Here is a 10,000-nt window from a genome sequence, read left to right on the forward strand (position 1 = left end):
CTCTCTCTCTCTCTCTCTCTCTCTCTCTCTCTCTCTCTCTCTCTCTCTCTCTCTCTCTCTCTCTCTCTCTCTCTCTCTCTCTCTCTCTCTCTCTCTCTCTCTCTCTCTCTCTCTCTCTCTCTCTCTCTCGCGTGTGCGCGCGTGCTTACATTCACAGGATGAGATTGAGTCATGCATCAACGACAATTTGATGGCAGCGCTGACGCACAACAAACCGCACTTTGTTGAGCTGTACCTCAGCTATGACGCCAAAATTTGGAGGGTACGCTTGGAGGATGCATGTGACAGCAGACACTTCCACTCAAACGCACACACACACACATGCACAAACACACCAAGACATGACTTTTCCCCCAGCCTCATGTGTGCTTCTGCTTGTCTTCACTACTCTGACCTCCCCCCCCCCAGCTTGAACCGACAAACAAGAAAATGATGGAGCGAGCTGCCGACAACGCACCAATTGCTCAGCATAACCGTGTCCCCAAGTTCGTCCTCGCCATCCAGGAACTCTACGAGGTATTGTTGGCCCACGTGCTTGCTTGCCTGCATGCAAGAAACTCCGTTTCCTGCCATGTGTGTGTGTTTGTCGACATGTTCCTATCGCCATGAGGTCCCGTGTGTTACATCTTCCCTCTTCCCTCTTGTCGCTTCCTTGCTCCTTCTCCTTTCTTGCACGCGTCTCACCGTGCCAGCCATGATCCCCTGAACACCGAACGCACATCAGAATGAGGCAAAGCGGCCCCACAGTCACGTGCAAGTGCTGGCTGGCCAAGACGGTGCGGACATGGGTACCAGCAACGGCAACAACACGAGCGCCAATGCCAAGCACCGCGTCAGCCGCCACCCAACGCTGAAGCGCCGAGATATGCGCCCGCCGTATTGCGTGGAGCGCATGGAGGAGATCCTGTCTCGTCTCGTGTCCAAGGACTTCAGCGTTGATCGCGACTACTCCATCTACCCCGACGACGCGTTCCCATCTTCAACCCGCGACTCTGCTCCAGAGACCGCCGCCACATCAATTGCTGACACCAACGTGGACGAGCCGGGCAACCCATATCGCATGGGATCGCGCGCCGGCTCTCGCACGTCGATCGTCACCCCAATAGCGCCGCTGGCAACGGAGAACGAAGCAGAGCGTGAGGTGCAGCGCGAAGCCGTTGCCTCCCACATCCTCTTCGTGAGTTGTTGTGCAAGGCACTGGAGAAGAGGCGGAAGGGGAGGCAAGGGGAGAATGTCGCCTCTATCTGCTTATCTGTGAGAACTTGCACGTTTGATTCCTTGGCTCGTTTTCGGTTTGAGCGCTTGCACACACACACACACGCACGCACGCACACACACACACACACACACACACACACACACACACACACACACACACACACACACACACACACACGCTGCAGCTGTGGGCGGTCTGCTTGGACAAGTACCGCATGGCGCACATGTTCTGGCGTCGCGGCGACCAGTCGATCATCAACGCGCTGGTGGCGAGCCGCATCCTGGAGCGGCTCAGTACCCACCGCGCACTGCAGGGGCCACACCTCGCCGAAGAACGCGCCAAGATGAAGAAGACTTCCAAGTGCGTCGTGCTGCTGGTCTTGTTTGTTGCTGTTGCTGGTTCCACACACCCTTGGCTGTGCTTGGATGAAACTGCTCTTGGTGTCATGCCTGTGTTCCCTCTGCGTCCTCTGACGCCTGGCTGATTGTGTTTGTGGCATCCAACACAGGAAGTTTGAGAAGCTTGCGGTTGGCGTGCTCGAGGAATGCCACAACGCCGATTCACGTCGCGCGGCAGAGATGCTGCACTCCAGGAACGACATGTTCAACAAGAAGAACGCCATCAGGGTGCGAACTAATTCGCCTCCATCCTGTTTTGTGTGTGTGTGTGTGTGTGTGTGTGTGTGTGTGTGTGTGTGTGTGTGTGTGTGTGTGTGTGTGTGTGTGCTCCTGTGCTTAACAAGTCTTTCACTTCTCATGCTTGCCTTTCGTACATCATCATGTGTCGTAGATTGCGTATGATGCCAACAGCTTGGCTTTCCTCTCGCACACAGCGACGCAGAGCGTGATCAACTCTGACTGGTACGGACAACTCAAGTCCGTCACGTCATTCATCACGGTGCGCAATATGTGTTTTGCGCCTCTGCGTGTGTGTTTGAGAGAGGGAGTGAGTGAGTGTGTGTGTGTGTGTGTGTGTGTGTGTGTGTGTGTGTGTGTGTGTGTGTGTGTGTGTGTGCGCGCGCGCGAACGCGCATTATGCGATTGGTTGCAAGCGTGCGCCTTGCGAATTTCATGACACTTTTCTGTTCTTGAGACTCAACAGCTGACAATTATTTTCATCTGCTTTTCCTCCGCATTTTTTTCTCTTGTACGTTGACAGGTTCTTCTTGCGTTCTTCTTCCCATTCTTCATCCTGCCCTTCATCCACTTCCAAGACGACGTGAGTGCTTACTTGCATGCAAGCAACACTTTACCCATGCAAGCCACCCTGTGCCCGCTTGCCCAAGCATGTTCTCTCACCCGCTTGTTGACGTGAGCATAGCCCCAATGCCAGCTTGTTCCTTGTGGTTTCGACTGAACGGGTTATTCGACGTTGTCGCCTGCACCTGCGAGATTCACCAGCACCTTTATCACCACCATTCACATCAACAGAAGAAAGATGAGACGCAGCAGACCGACAGCCGTGACTACTTTGACACGGGCGAGCAGGATGAAGCAGCACACGCCACCACGTCCCCTGCACACACACTGCGCCGAAAGTTTGCCAAGTTTTACGCCGCCCCGTACACGCGGTGAGACGAAACGCGCATGCAGCTGCATGCGCTCGTCATAATGTGTGTGTGTCTGTGTGCGTGTGTGGTTGTGTGTGTGTGTGTGTGTGTGTGTGTCTGTGTCTGTGTGCGTGTGCGTGTGTGTGCGTGTGTGCGCGTGTGTGTGTGTGTGTGTGTGTGTGTGTGTGTGTGTGTGTGTGTGTGTGTGTGTGTGTGTGTGTGTGTGTGTGCGTCCCTGCAGTCTTGCCCCGCAGAACACTTCGTCTTACCTCCTTCCAACTGCCTTTTTGCCAACCTTGCGCTGATGCTGAACAGATTCCTGTCAGATCTGCTGTCCCATCTTGCGCTGTGCATCCTGACCTCATACTTCGTCCTCGACAACCTCAACGACACCATCAGCGTCATTGAGTGGATTCTCCTCGTCTGGTTTGTCGCCCTCATCCTTGAAGAGCTCAGACAGGTGTGTCTGTCTGCCTGGCTGTCTGTGTGTGTATGTGTGTATGTATGTATGTGTGTGTGTGTGTGTGTGTGTGTGTGTGCGTCGTTCTTTTGGCGTTGCAAACGATTTCATCGTGCTTGTTCTCGCGTTGGCTCAGCATGACGCTCACCGTCGAGTGCCCATAACCAAATACACACACGCACGCACGCACGCACTCTCTCACACACACGCACGCACACACACACGCACGCACACACACACGCACGCACGCACACACACACACACGCACGCACACACACACGCACATACTCCAGATGATCTTCTTCGATGGGTTTGCGGAGTACATTTCCGACACGTGGAACCGCCTTGATCTCATCATGATCACCCTCTTCTTTGCCGGCTTCGGTGTTCGCGTTGCTGACCCAAGCGACCGCGAGAACAAGGTGCGGGTCGTTGCTGAAGACACATTGCAGGGGAACGCATGTATCCCCATGTTGTTGTGGTGCTGTATTGCGTTTGCTTCTTCCATTCCGCTCAACGTTCTGTTCTGACTCGACGCCATTCAACACAAGCTCACACTTGCCCTGTGTTTTTCGTTGTGTTGACACCACGTGATTAGTATGCGTCCAAGGGCATCCACGCGTTTCTGGTTGTGGTGCTGTGGCTGCGCTTCATGCGCTACTACGCCCTCAGCAAGAACCTCGGCCCCAAACTCATCATGATGATCGAGATGATCAAGGACGTCACAACATTCATCTTCCTCCTCATCATCTTCCTCATTGGTGTGTGCGTGTGTGTGTCTGTATCTGTGTCTGTGTCTGTGTGTGTGTGTGTGTCTGTATCTGTGTCTGTGTGTGTGTCTGTGTCTCTGGCGGCTCCTTGCCAATAGACATTGTGCATCTTCATTTCCTGAAGTTGAGTCCCAACTTCTTCTTACTCACGATGTACGTGTTCCTGACCTCTCCCCCCCCCCCCACCTCTCTATTTGCCCTCGCTCTGTAGGCTACGGTATCGCTGCACAATCGCTGCTGTTCCCGGACGAGCCCTTCTCCTCCCAGACGGTCATCAATGTGCTCTTTAAACCGTACTTCCAGATCTATGGCGAGCTGTTCTTGGACGATCTTCAGGCAGACGCGGGCTGCGTCTCCATCTACCCTTTCACAGGCTGCGGTCGCGAGGTGAGGCACGCATGTCTGTGTGTGTGTGTGTGTGTGTGTGTGTGTGTGTGTGTGTGTGTGTGTGTGTGTGTGTGTGTGTGTGTGTGTGTGCGTGTGTGTGTGTGCGTGTGTGTGCGTGTCGGTGTCTCTCTCTCTGTCTGTCTACCTGCCTGTGTGTCTGTCTGTCTGTCTACCTGCCTGTGTGTCTGTCTGTCTGTCTACCTGCCTGTGTGTCTGTCTGTCTGTCTACCTGCCTGTGTGCATGTGCTCTGTATCCGTGACCCGATAAGTTTTGCCCAATTTGCCGCATGAGACCGTTCCCCCTTTGCTGCAATGGTCTTGCATCACTTACGCCTCGTGTTTCTCTGCTCCGCCCTCTCAGGAAGTGCGCATGGTTCCGTTCTTCCTCGCCGTGTACGTCCTCGTCACCAACATCCTGCTCGTCAACCTCCTGATTGGTGCGGCTCAACTGCATGTTACCGTGTGTTTAGTTGCTACACGATAAGGTTTTGGGCACACATGCACACACACACACACACACATGCACACATGCACACATGCAGACGCACACATGCACACACACGCGCGAGTTCTTGCATCAGTCTTCTCACACACCTCCTATCACCTCCCCCCTCCCGGCTTCCTCTCAACCTTCCTACACGCCACGCGTGTGACCCCTTGTAGCCATGTTCAACGACACGTACATCAAGGTGCAGGACAGGGCCGAGCACTTGTGGTGCGAGCAGAACTACGGTAATCAGCTGACATCACATTTGTTTTACTTTCCTGCAATGACATTGCTGTCAATGGGGTTCTTTTCCCTCTCTGCCTGTCTTTGCCTGCATGCATGCGCACTCGCGTTTTGACTTGTGCTGCCATCACATGATGCACCATATACGTTTCGTGCGGGGCGTGCACCCCGCGCTACTTTCAACAACTACACTGGCTCATTCTGATTTGTTCATGTGTATGTGTGTGTGTGTTTGTGTGTGTGTATGTGTGTGTGTTTGTGTGTGTGTGTGTGTGTGTGTGTTTCATGCATGCGTTCACGTGTGTGTGTGTGTGTGTGTGTGTGTGTGTGTGTGCGTGTGTGTGTGCGATTCAGAGCTGTTCCTGGAATACAAGGAGCGCCCTTTCCTGCCTGCGCCCCTCATTCTCATCACGCACGCGATGCTGCTGTTCTCCTACTGCTTCCGCCGCTGCTGCAACAGCCACGACGACGACGATGACGAGTCGAAGCAGCAGAAGAAGGAGCACAAACTCGCCATCACCAAGTTTGAGGAGTTCAACACGGAAAAGTTTCTTCGGGAATCGGAACAGGAGAAGAGCGAGCGCCTGGAGAACCGCGTTGCCGCCACGTTTCAGAACGTTCATGGCGTCATGTCACGGATGGACCAGCTGCTGGAGCACATGGTGTCGTTCCGCTCCAGCCTGGACCGTCAGATTGTCACGCTCAAGCAGGAGATCCACGACGAAAGCGGGCTGGCGATGGCGGGTATGGATGACGGAACCGGCCGTCTCCGCTCGATGACGGGAACCAGTACGCACGGACCCATCCGCCGTCGCACATCCTCCATGGTGTGTGTGTGTGTGTGTGTGTGTGTGTGTGTGTGTGTGTGTGTGTGTGTGTGTGCGTGTGTGTGCGTGTGTGTGCGTGTGTGGGGGGGGGGGGGGGGGTGTGTGTGTATGTGTGTGTGGGTGTGTGTGGGTGTGGGTGTGGGTGTGGGTGTGGGTGTGTGTATGTGTGTGTGGGTGTGTGTGGGTGTGGGTGTGTGTCGATGTACGCGTGCATGCCCAAGCGGATGTTGTTTGTGCCTGTGGTACTTTCGATCCGTACGTTCTTCCATGCCCTCTTGTAAGCTCATCCCCGCCCCCTTCTGCACCCGACCTGTGCTGTGGTGCATTGTGGCGTGTTTGTACAGAGTGCCGTCGTTGGAAAGAAGCCCAAGCTGTTCTACCTGCCACCAGAAGAGTACTCAGGATCGAACGGTGTGAAGCGCTTCGTCTTTGACGCGTCACAGGTCCCCTGGGACGTGGAGTGCCCCATCTACAAGCCCGTCGAGTACACGCACCCGTCTGTGGCGGCGCAGCCCGTGTGGGCGGACCCTGCCGACCCGCGCAAGATCAAGTTCAATGTGAAGGACGAGGTGAACGGCAAGGTGGTTGATCGCACGTCGTGCCACCCAAGCGGCATCAGCATCGACAGCAACACCGGTCGCCCCATCAACCCGTGGGGACGCACGGGCATGACAGGCCGCGGCCTGCTGGGCAAGTGGGGCGTGAACCAGGCAGCGGACACGGTGGTGACGCGGTGGAAGCGATCATCAGACGGCAGCATCCTGGAGCGCGACGGCAAGAAGGTGCTGGAGTTTGTGGCCATTCAGCGCATGGACAACAAGATGTGGGCCATCCCAGGTGGCTTTGTCGACAACGGGGAGGACCGTGCGACGGCAAGCGGGCGCGAGTTCATGGAGGAGGCCCTCGGCACCAAAGACAAGCGTGGTGCGCTGAGCAAGGACGAGGAGGAGTCTGTGGCTTCCCTCTTTGCCGATGGTGCCGTGGTTGGCCGCATCTACAGCGAGGATCCGCGCAACACGGACAACGCGTGGGTGGAGACGACGTGCGTCAACTTCCACGATGAGAGCGGGCGCCACGCCGCAAGGCTCAAGCTCCAGGGCGGCGACGATGCCGAGCACGCGCGCTGGATGATGGTGCACGGCGGCCTTAACCTGTTCGCCTCACACCGCACCCTCCTGCGCATGGTTGCCAGCTACCACACCGCCTACTACTGAGTTGTCACTGTCTGCTTGTGTGTGTGTGTGTGTGTGTTTGTTTGTGTAAATGTGCGCTTGTGTGTGTGTGTGCGTCTATTTGTCTGTCTGTCTGCATTGTTTTGTGTCTGTTCACGCTTGTGTGTGTGTGTGTGTGTGTGTGTGCTCTGTGTCTGTGTGTGTGTATTGGTTTGAGTGGCCATCTTTCTTCCGTCGCTCCTTTTCCTTCTGTTTCTTGTTTTGCTTTGCTTTCTGCCTGCAGGCACTTCTGCGGATGTTCTGTTGGAACCATTCATTACACACTTTCCGTGACATATCGCCGTCATCGCAAACACGCCTGCACAAGCAACCACTGCGAAGCAGCATGATGAGCGCGACGTGCTGTGCTGCTGGGTGCTGATTACAAACAAGCTTCCCAGATCCTCAAAGTGGGACTGATGGTCTGTTCTGCTTGCCTTGGCACTTGAGTGGTTTACTGTATGTTCGTCTGCTGCTGCTCTGCTGCTTGGTCAGTGGGCTTGTGGGCAGCTGCATCAACCGTGCCCTGTAACAGATCGTGAAGTCTCAAGGCGAAACCAAGGGTCGCCAGCGACATCTGCCAGAACAAAAAGACAAGGCAAACGCCATGTACTCACACACAAACACACACACGCACACGCACAAACGCATTCGCGCACAAACGCATTCGCGCACGCACACACACACACACATACGCACACATACACACAAACACAATTGCGTTCTCTCTTTCCTTGCGTCCCTCTAGCCCTCCCTCACACGCTGGATGCTCTCTGACCCGTGAGCGCACGCTTGATTTCGTCCTTCGTTCTGTTGACAAGCGTAACAGACGGCCACAAAACGTGGCTGGAGTCACGGCAGTCTGAGATGACAAGCGTCTGCACAGCAGGCAGCGAGTCAACGCTATCAAATGTGCACCGCTGCAACGCCAGCCGCCGCACGCCGGCAAACAGGCTCAAGTCACTGAGCCGACGCGAGTGCACCTGCATCGAATTCACGTCACTGATGACGGGGCCTGCAAGCGTCATGGGGCCCGGGCCTTCGAATCTCACGGCGCCCACGCACGACAGCTCCTCAACGGTAATGTTGGGCGCATACGCACACACGAACGTGTCCGTGTCGCGGACGCGGACAGTGCCAGCACAATTGTACAGGTGCACTTGCTCGCAGGACGAGAAGACGGCTTCTATATGCTGATGGCGCAAGGTGACGTGCCGGAGATGGCGAAGGCGCTCCAAGCCAATGAGAGTGGACATGTGGCGGGTTCCATTGACAATCGCAGCATTCACCGTCAAGTATCGCACGTGCTCCAGCATGGCTACGTTGGTACGCAGTCGCCCGCGAACAGACAGGCCCACTCTCTGCACGAAAGACGGCAGTGTGTCCTTGATGTCAGCAGCCTGAACGTCGTGCAGCTGCACGCGTGTTCCGGCCGCCACCGCAGACAGTGCGGAGAGGTCGCGCGTTGCGTCTCCCTGAAGCACGAGGAGGTTCACGCGCGCGCTCAATGCAGCCACCACCTCGCGTGTCAGGCGCGTGTTGATGACCACCTTGTTGGCGTGTGCAAAGGGCGGCAGCTCCTCCAGAGCAGTGCAGTTCGTCAGGCACGCGATGTCAACACTCGGCATGCAGTCGATGCTGTGCAACTCATTGCATTCGACAGCGAAACGGGCCGCGCGTGGGAGATGAAGGTGCAGTTTCGGCGGTGGTGTGGTGGTTGTGGTGGTGGCGGTGGCGGTGGCGGTGGGAAGCCGTGTTGGCTGGACAAGAAGGACAAGTTGGGTGGCGTTCAACGTGATGTGCTGGCCAACCTTGGACCGCAAGCTGTGCGCAGTGTACCCGGACAGATTGAGACAGGGAACGTCCCTGAGAGGGGTCAAGTCCGCACCCACCCTCGTGAGCGACACGCGCTGAGCACAACGCAGAGGGCTGAGGTCCATCCCTGAGAGGGCACGCAACGAGACATCCGCCACACCATCCAAAGCTGAAACATCTGTGATGGTGTTGCCTTGTCCCAGCAACTTGACACTACGGACGTGGTGGAAACGTGCATCCAGGGTGCATTGGTCTGCGGCAAGAATCCACAAGAGCTTGCTCACGTTGGTGAAGCTGCAGCGAGCAATCACATGGCGCGTGTCCCGACATGCCACGCAAACGTCATCAACATCGGCCAGGTGCATCTCTTCAATACCGCCCGTCACGTGAAAGTAGAAGTTGCGCCCGCGCGGTGATCCCATCCGCGCCCTCATGCGATGAAAGGCCTCAAGGTCTTCCTGGCACGTGCGTGTAAGCGCAACAGATAGGCGCGCTGGGCACAGGGAGCAGCCGCCTGCCCCTGGGCCTGCGGTCTCTGTGTGATGTGTTACACGCTGCGAATGAGGGCTATGGCCTCGTTGGTGTGCATGTTGTGCGAGGCCTGTCTCTTTCTTGTCCAGCGTGGCTTCCCTGGTTCGTCTTTGAGACGTGACCACATTTGCTGCTGCTGTTGCTGTCGTTGTTGTTGCTGCGGTTGGGTTGGTTGGTGTTTGGTCTGGCGCTGATGCATGCCCCCCTTTCTCATCGTCGCTCAAGCTCGTAGATTGCACACGTGAGGGAGTTGAGGCCCTGATGTCCTCATCGTTATCGGCAAGCCATGCCTCCATGCCGTCCAAGCTGTGAAAGGACAGCCGCCCGCAGCCCGCAAACGACTCACGAAACTCCCGCGTGCGGTTGCACGTCCGCAAGAACGCGCACTCCCCATTCCAAACAACGCCCAGCCAGGAGTAGACCAGGAACCGGTCTTCAAGCCAAGCCGTGGCTGAAATGATGACGCAATCATCCTTGGCCGCGAGGCCCGCAGCAGTCGAC

At 56.2% G+C, this 10,000-nt stretch overlaps 2 protein-coding genes across 2 annotated transcripts in view; one reads left to right on the plus strand and one right to left on the minus strand.

The window, feature by feature from the left end:
- Nucleotides 1-7,445, plus strand: part of PTSG_05447 (nudix-type domain-containing protein 9) — a 12,147-nt gene extending 4,702 nt beyond the window's left edge. Inside the window, exons 13-28 of the mRNA XM_004993259.1 lie at nt 158-262; nt 409-516; nt 725-1,177; nt 1,404-1,579; nt 1,728-1,845; nt 2,009-2,116; nt 2,378-2,437; nt 2,650-2,789; nt 3,084-3,228; nt 3,522-3,650; nt 3,827-3,989; nt 4,210-4,385; nt 4,747-4,822; nt 5,049-5,117; nt 5,470-5,942; nt 6,287-7,445. Of these exons, the coding sequence (XP_004993316.1) occupies nt 158-262; nt 409-516; nt 725-1,177; nt 1,404-1,579; nt 1,728-1,845; nt 2,009-2,116; nt 2,378-2,437; nt 2,650-2,789; nt 3,084-3,228; nt 3,522-3,650; nt 3,827-3,989; nt 4,210-4,385; nt 4,747-4,822; nt 5,049-5,117; nt 5,470-5,942; nt 6,287-7,156 (3,369 nt within the window). The 3' untranslated portion in view covers nt 7,157-7,445. The remainder of the gene's footprint in view (nt 1-157; nt 263-408; nt 517-724; nt 1,178-1,403; nt 1,580-1,727; nt 1,846-2,008; nt 2,117-2,377; nt 2,438-2,649; nt 2,790-3,083; nt 3,229-3,521; nt 3,651-3,826; nt 3,990-4,209; nt 4,386-4,746; nt 4,823-5,048; nt 5,118-5,469; nt 5,943-6,286) is intronic.
- Nucleotides 7,446-7,607: 162 nt separating this feature from the next.
- Nucleotides 7,608-10,000, minus strand: part of PTSG_05448 (uncharacterized protein) — a gene marked incomplete at both ends in the record, with an annotated part of 2,899 nt that continues 506 nt past the window's right edge. The window contains 2 exons of the mRNA XM_004993260.1: nt 7,608-7,730; nt 7,915-10,000. The exon at nt 7,915-10,000 is cut by the window's right edge and continues 506 nt beyond it. Coding sequence (XP_004993317.1) covers nt 7,608-7,730; nt 7,915-10,000 — 2,209 coding nt within the window. The remainder of the gene's footprint in view (nt 7,731-7,914) is intronic.

Source organism: Salpingoeca rosetta (assembly GCF_000188695.1).
Source record: "Salpingoeca rosetta unplaced genomic scaffold supercont1.13, whole genome shotgun sequence".
NCBI lineage: Eukaryota > Choanoflagellata > Craspedida > Salpingoecidae > Salpingoeca > Salpingoeca rosetta.